Genomic DNA, 15,757 nt, shown 5'->3' with positions numbered 1-15,757 from the left:
TTCATTAGCTCTGTATGGCGCCTTTTCTATTCTATAATAGATTATAATCTATTTCCAAGACACATCGTATACACAATTTTATATGAAATCTTGTATGAAACGACAATTATAAAAAAAGGAAGAAATGTTTATTTATATTTAGGACACGGCACAATTACAAAAGTATAAAAAAAAACAAAAATAATTCTGTAAATGACCTAAGTTGAAACTTAATCTAATGAAGATATAAAAAGAATGATAAGCAATTATAGTAATTGTGTCCTAAATAGGTGTACCATTCAGCTTCCAAGTTGGGTTCCCAACGCTGATTTTCAATGGTACCCTATGTGTTTATGACGGGCTGTGACAATCTTTGCTGTATGAATTGTCTTTCATTGTAATGATACTAGTAAGAGCCGAGATGGCCCAGTGGTTAGAACAGGCTTAATATGATACTAGTAAGAAATATATTTACTTATATGTTTGTTTAAATATAAATTATATTATTGTGTGTGGTTTAAATATAAGGATTTCCATACAAGGATGTATATGAACACTTTGGTGAAATAGAGTAACTACTGAATTTAGTGCCTGTCAAGCGTCAACTCAATGGGATATATATTTCGAACCAATGGTAGCTGTACATTAATATTTACCTCATAAAATAACGATTCGAAAGTGTATTTAAGAAACTATTTGAATGAAGAAAGTAATATGATTTTTTGATATTACTATAAGTATTTAATAGTTCAGTCTCGTGAACAAGACATTCGTAAATAATGTCGAAATATCGAGCTCCACCAAATAAAAATAAAAAAACATAGTAAATATCCCGTATTAAATACTCGTAGGAATAAAAATAACCATACTAATTAAAAAAATTATATTAATCGTAATTTCAAGTGATATGATCATAAATACCATTGTTGGCGAATTGCATAGTTTATACTTCTGAATAGTTATGGAGTGGTTTAAACTCAAATTCCTTTATTCAATATAAAATCATTACACTTACTTATTGATAGTCAAATTAATCACTACCACCGGTTCGGTAAATAAAACACCCTGACCTATGAAGAACCGGCGAAAGAAACTCAGCGGGTCTATTTTTTTGTCTAACTAATTAAATATATATTGAATAAGAAATATTTGTACTGAGTACTACATGTACTGAATACTATATGTTTGCACTGAGTACTACATAGTTTATAAGAGGGCCAGTGGGCACTGGCAAATGGACCATTTGATAATAAGTGGTCGCCATCAGCCATAATCGTTGGCACTGTGAGGAATATTAACTATCCCATACGTTTTGAATGCGCCACTAACCTTGGGAATTAAGATTTTATATCTCTCGTGCCAGTGGTTACATTGGCACTATCGTAAAACAAATGCATTCAGATTTAAGACTAAAACTAATCTTAGTTTGTAAGGAGGGAAAGACTTTTATGATTGATTTTTACTTTACTCAACGAATAATTTTAATACTAAATTTCCTTTTTTAACGTACTATTTAGATTGTAATTAATTCTTAAATCTAATATCTATTTGACCTCTACATTTAAAGGGCTCTGGTTTCAAATCGGTTATATTTTAGATGGGGTTTCCATAATACGCATATACATATTAAATTAAGTTGAACCTAAGGCCTCGGGATCTGCTGCTTAATAAGTGGACCAATGAGGCAATTAGCTTTTCAATTTAATCACAATTTAACCAAAATAGCAATGGTCCTATAATTACGATTTCATTTGAAACAATTAACATTTTGCGTATTCGTATTTGCAGCTCAAACAAATCATTAACAATAATTAATTCATAGTTTTATGACATGTATTAGTTGGATTTCTAATAAAAATATAATTACTTAATAAGTAATATAATTACTTATATGAAATTCTAGAAATCTAACAAAACATATAATTCTGTAACATTGTTATAATCAAACTAGCTGTGCCCGCGACTTCGTTCGCGTAGTTGTCGGAAACACTATCATGATTATCGTTTGATTGCTCACGTTGGTTTTTGTTATTATATTTCGTCAATAAGATTTAATTATATGTTTTACAGTACTTTAGCGTAGATTATATTTTTAGTTTTATTTTCTTGTGGTAGAAGAACATACTGATTTTGCCCGCAACCCGATCTTGACAACGCGACATATAGTTGGCCGTGTGAAAAGCAGTCTTGACGTAAATCGATTCCTACGTGTTTAAATGTTTGGCCCTGTGATTTATTAATGGTTACGGCAAAAGATAACTTAATGGGAAATTGAATTCTTTTAAAATTAAAAGGTAAATCATTTGGAATCATTGGGATGCGAGGTATAAGCACTGTTTGACCAACTGCCGGACCAGTCAAAACTGTTGCAACGATCACGTTATTGCGAAGGAATTTTACTTGAAGGCGGGTCCCGTTACATAAATTTGGTGGTTTAAGATTTCTGAGTAAAATTATCGCAGCACCTATTTTTAACTTCAGGGAATGTGGTGGAAGGCCGCTCGGGTTTAAAAATTGAGAAACTCTTGTGGGTAATGGACAGCATCTTCTTGATCCATTACATTATCAATAGATGTGTAGGTAGTTATATCGCCTGGAAGTTTGGTTAAAATTAGGTCGTTAATTTCGTCAACGCTACTATTTTTCGCCGCCAATATTGCCCTTTGACACATCCATTGGTAATCTTTATTTTCTATTTCGACGATATTAGGGTAAACTTTTGATATTAAATCCTCTATGCTAGTCACTTTTTCTCCTAAATCGCGATCAATTTCAATTTTATTTTCAGAATGAGGTACTTTTCCATCTCCTATTAAAAGTAACTTTGAAGGAAAATTTGTACTTCCTCCCCCCAAATGTGCTCTCATATTCGTAGATAGTTTTAAGGTATGGACAAATTTCCATAACGGTGAACTTTTAAGGCAAGACCTTACAATGTCTGCTCTAGTTCCTCTTAAAATTACCGGTAAAGTTTGTCTAAATAAATTACCAACATCTGTGTTTTTATTGCTTATTGTTATACGGTCAATTATGACAACCCTTTTCTTAAACATAAAAGAAATATTGTACAATAGTGGACGATTGCGAATATTTTTTTTGTTAACAATTCGATGCAGGTGTATCGACATCTGGATGTAAGACAAAAGAAAAAGTCAATTGTAAATAAATAAATCACAAACAAAATTCATACTCTGCCAAAACAAACAAAACGTTCAACAGGAAATGTAATAGTAAATCTGAATGACTTTTCTTTGTCTTGGATTAGGAGAAAAGTTCATGAATTGTAATACCTGACGGTAGACATGTTTGCTTAAACACTCAATTTTGATTCCAATTTTCTGTCATTATATAGGACCACTATGTACGTATAGGGTTTAAAAAAACATCAAGAAGAAGTGTATTTATCGATAGACCAGATTTACAAATTTGGAGTATATCATATATTTACAAACCTACCTTGGCTGACACCGCCTCCAAAAATAACAATAATTTTAACTATAATATATTATCGTAATAACTTTGCTGACTTTTAAATAGTCTAAATATTTTTAATTTCATTTTACATAGTATAAATCTAAAAAATATTGTGATCATTGTTTGTTATTCATAGGTTTGTGTTAAGTTAGATTTAAAGTGGGTAGGTACATACTTATCTCCTTGCGTGGAAACACAGAACGTACCTACATATTGGTAAGTAGAATAAGTTACTTGATTATTAAGTTGTAGAATAATAAGCAATTATTTTTTACTTTTTAGAGCATATTATTTTTTTTATCTTTTGAAGTCGGTTTTTTTTTGTCAAAATTTTTGTTTCTAAAAGATTCGGCCGAGTATCGCTAACGTGCTCCTTAGAATTGTTCCGTTCCCTTCCGTACCGTTACTTTGTCATGGATCCTATGCTCAGAACCTTACCAAACTTTCACCATAGTACCCTTGAAGTATATCCTTTATAATAAAAAAAGAATCATTAAAATTGGTTGGCACAATTTTGAGTTATTCACCTATTTATCGCGCACATACATAATGCACATTTAAGACTTATATCGTTTTCATAAGGATACCATCATCGTAACAGGATAAAATTAAAATGGGGCCCCACGGGAAGCACTACCTTTCAAACAAAAAAAAATTATCAAAATCCAGTGAAAAGTTATGAGGTAACAGACATATAAAAAAAAAATACAGACGAATTGATAACCTCCTCCTTTTTGAAGTCGGTTGAAAACAAACAATATTAACTTAAACGTAATAAGATAAACAAACCGAACAATAAGAAGTTTAGATTGTTTCTCCTTTGGTGTTATTATTTCATAAGGTGATTATAGTACAACCGTGTTGAATATGCTTGAACGTAATAGAAATTACTTGAAATATTGAACTACTAATTTATTTGTGTAGTCATTTTAAACGATATTCACCTATTTGCTTATTTGCATAATTTATTTTCTCAGTGATGATTAATCTGCATCGGTGAAAGTATCGCTCGCCATTTTGAACTTTTTTACGTGTGTAATGTAATTTTTATACCTTATTTATAGCGTGAAACGTTTGAATTGTTTACTTGCAAAGTACGAAGGAATGTTCATTGAAATTTTATCTTATATCGTAAGTTAAAACTACAGCAGATTATGATTTAAATGTAACCGATTTTAAACGATAAAAAATAATGAGCAAATAAGCTGATAACAAAACCTAATTTTGATAAATAATTTAACTATTAAGAATGTTAATTTTTTTAAGTCGTTATGTGAATTGCTACTTCGCAGAACTACACCCGCGGGTGAGAGTGGCGAGCGCGGCGGCGGGGCTGACCCGCCTCCCCCTCAGCCGCCGCCGCGCCCCGCCTGCTAGCACACTCTTAACAAATAGACATATAGTGTCACGGACTTTTTTTTTATTATTAAAAGATCTTTCATACACATTTTTTGAGTAACTTAAAACGTTTATGCTGCGCACGCATCGAAAGTCCATATGTGAATAATTTTCCCCGTTTTTGCAACATTTCTCACTGTCGCTGCGCTCCTATTGGTCGCAGCGTAATGTTATATAGCCTAAAGCCTTCCTCTATAATTGGACTATTCAACAAAAAAATAATTTTTCAAATCGGACCAGTAGTTCCTGAGATTAGCGCGTTTAAACAAACAAACAAACAAACTCTTCCGCTTTATATATTAGTATAGATAAGTAATGAATTAGTTAACTATTATAATGAAAAAACAACAAGGGAGCCTCTAATTATGTTATCAAAAACCATTGCATAAAGACTTCATTATGTAAAATAATCACGGGTGATAAGAGTTTTTTTTTGTATACAGCTGGTATTTTAATATATTATTAATTATGGAATAATAAATTGAGTTTTAGTAGATTGTTTTTTCATTTGGTAATCTATATAAATAAAAGCGAAATGCCACTCACTGATTAATCACGAAATTTCAGAAACTATAACACCTACGAACTTGAAACTTGGCTGGTAGGTTCCTTATAGGGTGTAGACATTCGCTAAGAACGGATTTTACGAAACTCCACCCCTAAGGGGGTTGGAATATAACGGGGCTTGGAGGTTAGTGTTTTTTAATTTTGCGCAGGTAAAGCTGCAAGTCCAGCTAGTTTATTATACAAGCTAGTATTTTTAGGATCATGAGTTGTTAATATAAAAAAAATATTAAGCCGGCTTACGACATCTTCACGTTTACGTTTAAATGAATAATAACAAAATTTAATATGACAGAATGTGTAGCTTCCGTTGGTTTAAATTCTGTCAAAGTATTAAAAAAAAAACAACTTTGTTCGAAACAATTAAACCCTATTTTTGTTAGTCTTCGTTCATTCTATTGTTCATTCAATCGCCGAAACTTGTAATGTGGTTGGCAGATGTGTTAAGGTTTCTGATGTGTCATTGTCAACGTGACAATTGTGGCGTGTGAGTTTAACCGACAATATATATAACAAATTTCAAAAAGCACAGACAATACGGTTTTCGTTTAAAAACAAGATATCTTCCAAAGAGGTAAATAAAAGAGAAATTACAACTCATGGTGGGAATTATGGCGGAATGAAGCTATTTTTATGGTGGAAGTTTCGGATGCATATGACAAAAACATTTCAGTTCGTAATGTTATATACGGAAACGATGCCCTGAAACTCTACCTTGATATTTCATTTTCACTGCGGCCAGAGTAGAATTCCGTCTAATATCGTATGTCTGAGTTTTACTTTATTCCATGAAATTTATAAAAACAGTTTTATTCTGAATCGAAACACACTGTAACAAGGATGTTTGTAACGAAGGAAGGGAGAAATATAAAATCTTAGCTTCACAAACGACTGCGTATTTATTTTATTGGTCGTAAATAACTGAGGTACTAACGATGTCTCTTAGTAACAAACTTTCAGATTACAATGTTATTTTACGTGAAAGAGTCATGACATAGATTTAATATATCAATTATATATACTATAACGAGATATATTTAATAACTATAGTCCATTCCACGAGTTTAACTACTAGGGAATAAAATCATTTGCTATAGTAATAAGCATTGAGCTTATGGTTAGAGATTAGCGAAGACTAATGTCAGATCTAAAGAAAATGTCTGTCTAATGAAGATCACGCGCATATTATACTTGGTGTTAGGACTTTGTGCAAACCTGGGTCTCACTCGTCATATATTCTACTGCTAAGCAGTTTTACTTAGCATTGTTTTGTTCCGGTTCGAAGGGCGAGTGAGCCAGTGTAACTACAGGCACAGACGACATAACACCTCTTTTTTATGGCATTTATTGGCAAACGAGCATATGGGCCACATGATGGTAAGTGGTCTCCACCGCTCATAGACAATGGTGCGGTAAGAAATATTAACCATTCCTTACATCGCCAATGCGCCACCAACCTTGGGAACTAAGATGTTGTGTCCCTTGTGCCTTTAGTTACACTGGCTCACTTACCCTTCAAACCGGAACACAATAATACTGAGTAATGTTGTTTGTCGATAGAATATCCGATGAGTGGGTGGTACCTACCCAGACAGGCTTGCAAATTGCTCTACCACCAAGTAAAATCTCAGTTCTCAAGGTTGGTGGCGCATTGGTTATATAAGAGAATCTTAAAATTTTATATGGCATCTATGTCTATGAGGTGTGTTGGCCACTTACCCACATTTAATAACCAATGACATAAAAACAAACGTATTAAAATAATTGGAAACTCATGTTTTGATCGCATTTGTTATCGAGGTCGAGCAAATAATGGTTGGAATTTAAATGGTGGGCAATTAAAGTCATACCATTTAGTACCTATGTAGGGAACGTCCACGGAATACAAATTTGATCGTTAATCAGATAGTGTTGGATATTCGAATAAATTATTTTATTTCGACACATAATACGTTGATTAAATATATTTTTGAAGGCTCAGATACATACATAGGCATGGACGTAAATTCTGCGATATTTCAATGAACTTGATAAGGTTTCTATCCTGAGCCATTGACTGCCTCGTTTTTCTAGTGTCTAGACCGTAAACCGTAGAAATTGAGGTCCTGGGATAAAAATCCCAGGCCAGTCCGATAAAAATATATTGGGTTTAAAAAAAAATCAAATCTCTGCTTCTCTTTTAACTTACCTACTGAACCAGTTTAATTTATGTGCACTAGAAAGATTTCCTCAACGGAACTAAAATAACAGTTTTTGTCAATTTGGTAGCAAATTTTCGAGATCTAATTGAACTTTACAAAAATATTTACAACTTTTTGCATTCATCAAAGCAAATAGTTAGTGTGTGAACATTGTCTGTTTATGCACATCTAGTTCTTATCTATTTATACGCCGGATGTCTATAAATTCACCGGCGTTATACGTAGTGTCATTGTTCTCGACGTACAGTGCAACTTTCTACAGAGTAACATCACTAAAAGTGACGTTTGATCTTCTGATCCAAAGATGGCGCGGTACCGACATGAAATCCTGATGTATATAATAGATAATAATTACGTTTTTCAAATAAAGATTCCTTTGTAGGGTAAACATAACATAGTTTGTATCTACACCGTTTCTGCCGGCGGAAACGAAGGTCCCGGCTTTTGATGTCAAAACCGAAATCACACAATATATCGATATCACAAGAGAATCTCTCAAGATTGGCGTCATTCGGAACCCGAGGTAGCTCTAATTTCATGGCAATGTATTTATACTAATTACCCTGGCCGGTAAAATTACAAAATCAGGATATAAAATTAAATAGTCTACATTTGTACCAATTTATTACATTACGAAATACAAAGTTTTGTTTGCATTAATGTGGTATACGGTTATACATCCTGATATGTTTTTTATAACTCTTTAATCTGGACCGAGTTTTGTTCAAAACAACGGAGGTTGTTCAAATGATGACATGTATGTCTTATTGATACGAATTCCGTAATTTATTCAATCCTCATAGATTGAGTCATACATTTACATATATTTTTGTGTAATGTACTTAACTACCGTTTACATTTGTTTGTAAATAACTTATTGTATGTATTTGTGAAATATGCTTTTTGAATTTGAATGATATATTTTTCTTTATTTCAACAAGAAAACACGACGGCGGATATACGAAGTCAGGTAATTTCTATGTTCGTAGATATTGAGTTTTTAATTTGTATACGGACTGACAGCCGTTATATTTATGTATAAATATTTTTGACTCTTAGGAATATTATTTTAATAAAGTGTAATAAACATGGCCTCTGCAAAGTCTATATAAAAGAAACATTAAATAACGTATTATTTTAATACAAAACTTTCTCTGATACATTTAATAAATTACTCTGTATTCTCTTACAATAAGCGGTACTATGCGAAAACTTAGCTTTCCTTCACAACAAGTATGAACTTTATATACAGGCGGATCAGTCAAAGGAGGTTTTAAATCGTTTTTTTTATAGTCCCGACATAATTATTCACAACGCACAACGTCCTGTATATGAGCAGTCGTTAATTTTATTATTTTGGGGTAGGTCTTACGGTACTTAGTGGTTAGTTTAAACGTTGCATCGACGGGAATCAATCGTGTTACAAATTTAAATGTATCTAGTTGTGGGAATACGTTTAATGTGTGGAATATTTTGTTGTAAAAACGGAAGTGATAACGACTATCTGGGATTGTTCGAGCTTCGCACATTATTCTGTATTTGAATTGATCGCTCGTTGCACATGTAATTAATGTAATTGAAAACATGGAACTTCGGTGCCAAATAATTATATTTATATGTGTTCTTCCCGTGCTGTGTGTGTGCTTAAAGAGAGGAGATGAAGGTGTTTGTCTCGTTTCGTAAGTGCTTAATTGTAATTTATAAATTGAATTGTTTTGACGGTTTTGAAATCATTTCGAGATGTGCTATTCCGTGTATTATTAGATTCGATGTTAAAAGACTGGACGCTAAACGGACGTAAAATTTTATGAAATCATAGTATTTTTTATATCATTGATTTCATCACAATGATATTAATATCATTGTTTGAGTCTAATGGAGTAACATATATATATCATATATATATATATAAATATATACAATAGCAGTAGTGTAGGTTATTAATAGATTTAGTTGGTTATTTTTTTTACGAAACACCTAAACATCGATGACCGACTTACTGTATAATAATAATTGTATTATATATAGTATCTATATATATAGATATATACATATATATAGCTAAAGAGTACGATTGAATGCGCGCATTTAAAGCTTTTAGGCCATTGGATTTGAGTTAGAGTCTATTTATTAAATAAATAATAAACTTTAAACATAATAGAGATATTGAACAAGTTAATTATTACAAACTAGGTTTGAAAAAATATATATATATATATTGATTCCAATCAGGTGAGTGAAGTATCCTAGCTAGGATATTAATTATTTGCTTTAATGAGTATCAGTCATTTAGCAAGAAAGGTTATATAGACTGTACTCTATTATATGATATCCCGCTACGATATTAAAACAAAAAACAAACTATAAACTAAACAATATTAAATACAGAACCATACAATCGAATTTAATTATTTCCGTAATCTTTACAGTAATTAGTCTCATAAGATATAAATAAGTATTGGTCACCGTTGTTTTAAATATAATCATTTATTTGAATATGTTATTTATTTTCGACGGATTAATTTTATATTTTATACACGCCTACCAACTGGCTGTTAAAAGTTAAGCTTAAGCCTGTATATTGCACAATTTGTTTTTTTTTTTTTAAGTATGGTTAATATTACGATGCTATTAAAGCCGGCTTCAAGTGAATAAAACCGTGTATACTTGTAAAAGTATATAAGAGTATATAATAGAGATAAGTAAATAAGATAAGAGTGTTAAACTTCTTTTTTTATTAATGACGTTATGTTTATGTATATGCAATCAAACAGATAATTACATCAAATTTTTCATTACAAATAGAACATTGCTCAATTTCGATTCTGAAACCATTTGAAGTACATCTGTATAGTCTATTCCAACTATAAGAGGATAAAAAACAAATAAAAAAAATTATGATCAAATTAACACGATGTGATTGGAGAGCTTTGATAATCTATGATATTCAATTTTGTTTTTGCGAAAAATAACTTTTTGAGTGTCGACGAAGCTGTTATCGGAACTGTTATTTAATTGGAATAGTGTTGTATTTTAAATAAAGAATAAATCAAAATTGTTTAAAGTTCACATTACAGTTGAGCTATTGGGAAATCGCATGAAATACTTAATACTTAAGTTTGTTTATTATTCCTTCTATCCGTCCGCAATTCGTCCTCTCTAATTCCGAATCTGTTATAGACAATATTATGTTTCTTGAAAAACAAACGCTACGGCTTAATTCCTAGCCTGAACTCGCCACTTGGTCGTCGTCATATTGTAAACGTTGCGACCTTGTATAATTTTATGTGTGTAGTTTGATAGCGCGATTCAACAAACTTGTAGTGACATCTATCGTCAAGCAGATTTACTACATAACGTTTAATTAGTTGAAAAACTAAATTTATAAATAATCGTAACACTAAAGCTGTAATCTACAAACAGTCTGTATCGGCAAGTGAGAAAAAACTTTTTCCACCCTCATGGTTTTTTTCTTAATTTAAATAGGAATGCCCTCGCGGTATAGCATAACAATTCTTCAACAGTGTACTATTAATATAATTATATATCATATAACAAAAAAATTAATTACCCTTATTTTTTGTTTCAGACGCAGATTACGAGTAAGTATAAACAATAAATTTCTTTTAATAGTTTTTATTTTTTTTATTTATCAATAAATACGTAAATTATTTTGCAAAACAAATAATTCATTTCGAATATAATTGATAGAATAGTCTCTAATGTTTTCCTGCTGTTATAATTTACATTGAAAGTTACATTGATAAGATTAATAGTATACGTAAAAATGTTGTAATTTTAATTTTCAGAAACCAGTATTAGTATGCTGTAATGATTGGGTGTATAAAAACTCAAGATGTCGACCAAAATGTAAAAATGACTGTCCAGGAGGCGAATGTGTTGCTCCCTATAAATGTGTGTGCAAACCACCGGACATACTAAACGATAAAGGTGCTTGTGTCCCGAAATGCGATTTTCCTTGCGTTAATGGAACGTGTACAGGGACTAACACGTGTTCATGTAACAGCGGCTACACAAAAATGAGCCAGTATGAATGCATACCAGAATGTAAACAGCCCTGTGTCAATGGCATCTGTGTGGAGCCTGATGTTTGCCGGTGCTTAGAAGGACATACACCGATAAGCAAAACGGAATGTGAACCAATATGCGATGAATGCGAAAATGGCAAATGCGTTGGCCCAAACGTTTGTGATTGTAACACCGGCTATGAAAAGAAAAACGGAAGATGTGAACCAAAGTGTGATAGTGCATGTTATAACGGGTATTGCTCAGAACCAAATAAATGCACATGTAATTCGGGATTTCAAATCGATTCATTGGATAGATTTAGTTGTCGACCGATATGCGACTCACCTTGCGTAAATGCTTCCTGTGTAGCACCAAATATATGCATATGCAATCCAGGATACGAACCAGTTAGTGCGTCAATTTGCAAACCTAAGTGTAATTTTTGCTCAAACGGTGATTGTATTGGACCGAATGAATGCCGTTGTCATGAAGGTTATACCATGAAAGGTGGAATATGTAAGCCCGTGTGTTCAACTGCTTGTACTAATGGAGTTTGTTCAGCTCCAGATACGTGTTCGTGCAACTCAGGTTATGAAACATTTAATGCGTCAATTTGCAAACCAATATGTATCTATTGCTCAAACGGTGAATGTATTGGACCAAACGAGTGTCACTGTCATGATGGCTATATTATGAAAGGTGGCATTTGTAAACCCGTGTGTTCAAGTACTTGTATTAATGGAATTTGCTCAGCTCCAGATACTTGCAAATGTGTCCCAGGTTATGTAGATAATCCATTAGATAAATTCACCTGTCTCCCTATTTGTGAGTCGAAATGTGTTAACGCTTCTTGTGTCGCACCAAATATGTGTAAATGCAGCCCAGGATATGTACCAGTTAACGAGTCGACTTGTAAGCCAAAATGTAATGATTGCTCCAATGGTGAGTGCGTAGGCCCTAATAAATGCCAATGTCATGAAAACTACACTATGGTAGGTGGTAAATGTATGCCCTTGTGTAGTCAAGCATGCATCAATGGATATTGCTCTGGACTAAACACTTGTGCATGTAATGATGGTTTCGAATTAAGCAATACAGATCCATTTCAATGTCACCCGATTTGTTCACATAAATGTATCAACGCAACTTGTACAAGTTTAAATGTTTGCAAATGTTTGGATGGATATGAAAAAGCCAACGATAATTTCACGTGTAAGCCAAAATGCTCAGACTGTGATAATGGAAAATGTGTTTCGTCTGAAGTTTGTTTCTGCAACGAAGGATACAAGATGGAGGGCGGTAAATGCACAGCGATTTGTTTCAAAACATGTAAAAATGGATATTGCAAATCGCCTAATGAATGCGCCTGTTTAAATGGTTACGTGAAGAGTTCCGATGATTCTTCAGTCTGCGTCAAGTCCTGCGCGAGTTCCTGTAATAATGGAACTTGCAATAATGCAGATGAATGTATATGTGATCCTGGTTTTGGAAATAAAAATAACTCATGCGAACCTATAACAATGTAAGTAATTTTTTTAATAACGGCATTTGATGAATTGTTGTATTTAAAAAAAGTACGTTTTTTTTCATTTATTATATACATATAATACTTTATAATTATATGATCTGTCTCATGCTCGACGGTGAAGGTTCACATTGTAAGGAAACTTGCATCGGTCGGATGTAATTTTATCACATGAGCACGGGCACATTGTTCTAAAACAAGTTTCAAACGTTGCCCTTGACAGAAGAGGAAGCCTTGGATGGTAGTTGAATATTGGACTGCCTCGTTGGTCTATTAGCTAGCTTATCCTCACACACACACAGCAATATAGCATCAGCATATTGATTTGTGTGCCTGTGTGTGTGATCTGTCTTAAGTTTTTTTTAATTATATGGTTTTTTCTTACAGTGTGGAATGCAACAGCTGTGGACACAATTGTACAGATGAGGAGTGCCGCTGTATGGACGGCCGCATTTGTATCTACAACACTGAAACCGCTAAAGTTGCCTCGCCTACTGGGTAAGTTAGACAAACTTCTTTGGGCAATGAGAATTGTATAATGAAGCCTTAAGATTCCTTGAGAAAATCTTTGTTACTTGGTATTAAGAAAACAATTTAGTTCCTAGCTCATACTTCATTACATATTTACGTTTATTTAGTGAATTCGAATGCACAGCAACATATTTAAAAAAAAACGAAGGCAAAACAATGATGAATTTCTCATTGTTGAAAGTGACGTCTCGTCTTTATGTGAGCGTTTGTCATAAACCTTCTCAATTACGGTGATACTCATTTGACAGAATTTCCTTCGACACATTCTTACCACGTTTATTTTACGAGATTTTTTGTGAACACATGATATTTCAGAAATTTTTCAGATTCATGAGTTCTAGCCCAGTGGCCAATTATATTTAAATTAATATCTAAATCAATTCAATTGATCGGTTACAGGTTAGCTGGTCTGCAGCTAACATGGCTGTTGGGAGGATGCGTAGGTCTCTTGTTAATCATTTTGGTCATTGGTGTGATTGGGCATATGTGGCGGAAACGTCAGGAATACGTAACCAAAACAGTGGACACTGGTATGTATTATAAAAATATCTATTATATATAAAAATATAATATGAGCTATATACATTTTTATTGGGATTTATGAACATTTTAATGTTCAATGCGTTTTGATGTCACACAAATTATTAAAGATAATTCCTAAAATGTTTATCAAATAACAATTAGGTCATGGATGTTTAAATATTTCTATCAATTTGCAAGCTTGCATCATATTTATACCATTACAAAGTTATGATATTAGTTAAATAATTTATTATGTCGTATTATTCATTGATGTGACATTACAACTTAATATAACTACTGAGACTGTTGAGAGGATATCTTAGATATTTTTTTTGTTATCAAATTAAAGGTAACGCATATGGAAGTGTTGTCTACACCGTGCCGGATACCCTGAGGAATCGAAGCTACCCCGATAGCGAATTCAATGATCTACATAAAGAAGTCGTTGAAGAAGCAGACGAAGACGACGAAACGACACAAGCGGCCGAACAGCTTTTAGCGAGCAAAATAGTATTCGAACACGATAAGTTCTAATCAATAATGATTCTCTGAATTGACACTTGTAAAATATATTGTTTTAGTTTATAAATTCAAAATACAAAAAAAAAACGTGACGGTCTGTGATTTTCAAATGAACTTATAAATTAATAATCGGCTACAATAAAATTTAATTGATGCTCCTATTTCATTAATATATATTCAATAAATAGTGATAGGAAATTGTCGGCTCAGTAAAATCGAGCTGTATTCTTGAATTGGGACTGTTTATAATTAAATATTAATTAAAATTGACATACGATAAATCGAAATACAATAATTGAGGAGCAATATCAGAGAAGTCTTACTAACAGTTTTTTGATGTATTTCAAGTACAATATATATATATATAAATATAGTTTTGTTTATTCTATTGTTTTGGAAAATGTTTAATGTACAAAATATTTTTATAAGTTTTTTTATCTAATGTAAATATTTATTTTCGAGATCTATTCAGAAATATGCAGAGAATCAGATTATACAAAAATATGTTTTCGATAGCGAAAGATTATTACTAACCAGATTAGACATAGGAAAAGAAAACTTTATAATGTTAAAAACTAAAATATATTTCACTTAATATAATAAATTATTGGCGATGATACTTTTTTTGCAGATAACTGTCTTAACTTGACTATTTGTCCATTGACAAACTACTTAAAGATGTTTTTACTGTGATTTGCTGTTTTGTAAATAACAAAATATATTTATTACGAATTATTCTTTTTTAACTTATTTTCTAAATCTAACTGTCTAGTGTAACAAATTTTTTCTATATTCCAAAAAACCAAATAATTAGGTACTTTTGATAGTAATTGCACGCTGTCGAAAGATTGTGAACGTTTATTCAACTTACAATAAATCATACAATTTCGATAATTCAAAATACTTCGGTTAGGTTAGGTTTGTGTTTTTATAATTTAACTGAAATTTACTTCAATAGATTGTAAACTACCGAATAATAATGCGTTATATTGTAACCAGTATGTTACGGTTG

The 15,757-nt window shown here is 32.2% G+C and overlaps 1 protein-coding gene across 1 annotated transcript; it reads left to right on the top strand.

Moving 5' to 3' along the window:
• The first annotated feature begins 8,948 nt into the window (after nt 1–8,948).
• Nucleotides 8,949–15,481, top strand: LOC113395702 (multiple epidermal growth factor-like domains protein 10). The gene is made up of 6 exons (XM_064215457.1): nt 8,949–9,295; nt 11,206–11,218; nt 11,426–13,167; nt 13,558–13,668; nt 14,101–14,231; nt 14,573–15,481. The coding sequence occupies exons 1-6, from the start codon at nt 9,201–9,203 to the stop codon at nt 14,755–14,757; spliced, it is 2,277 nt and encodes a 758-aa protein (XP_064071527.1). The 5' UTR covers nt 8,949–9,200; the 3' UTR covers nt 14,758–15,481.
• Nucleotides 15,482–15,757: the final 276 nt, after the last annotated feature.

The sequence above is a fragment of the Vanessa tameamea genome, chromosome 7 (assembly GCF_037043105.1).
Source record: "Vanessa tameamea isolate UH-Manoa-2023 chromosome 7, ilVanTame1 primary haplotype, whole genome shotgun sequence".
Classification (NCBI taxonomy): domain Eukaryota; kingdom Metazoa; phylum Arthropoda; class Insecta; order Lepidoptera; family Nymphalidae; genus Vanessa; species Vanessa tameamea.
The sequence above is the reverse complement of the archived record's forward strand: the minus strand, read 5'-3'. Positions and strand labels throughout refer to the sequence as shown.

What these genes read in the sequence shown, in the direction of transcription:
- LOC113395702 (XM_064215457.1), top strand. Translation starts at nt 9,201, where the DNA reads ATGGAACTTCGGTGCCAAATAATTATATTTATATGTGTTCTTCCCGTG. An exon ending in AAAGTTGCCTCGCCTACTGG is followed by an intron (nt 13,669 to 14,100) that starts GTAAGTTAGACA and finishes GATCGGTTACAG; the next exon opens with GTTAGCTGGTCTGCAGCTAA. An exon ending in AACCAAAACAGTGGACACTG is followed by an intron (nt 14,232 to 14,572) that starts GTATGTATTATA and finishes ATCAAATTAAAG; the next exon opens with GTAACGCATATGGAAGTGTT.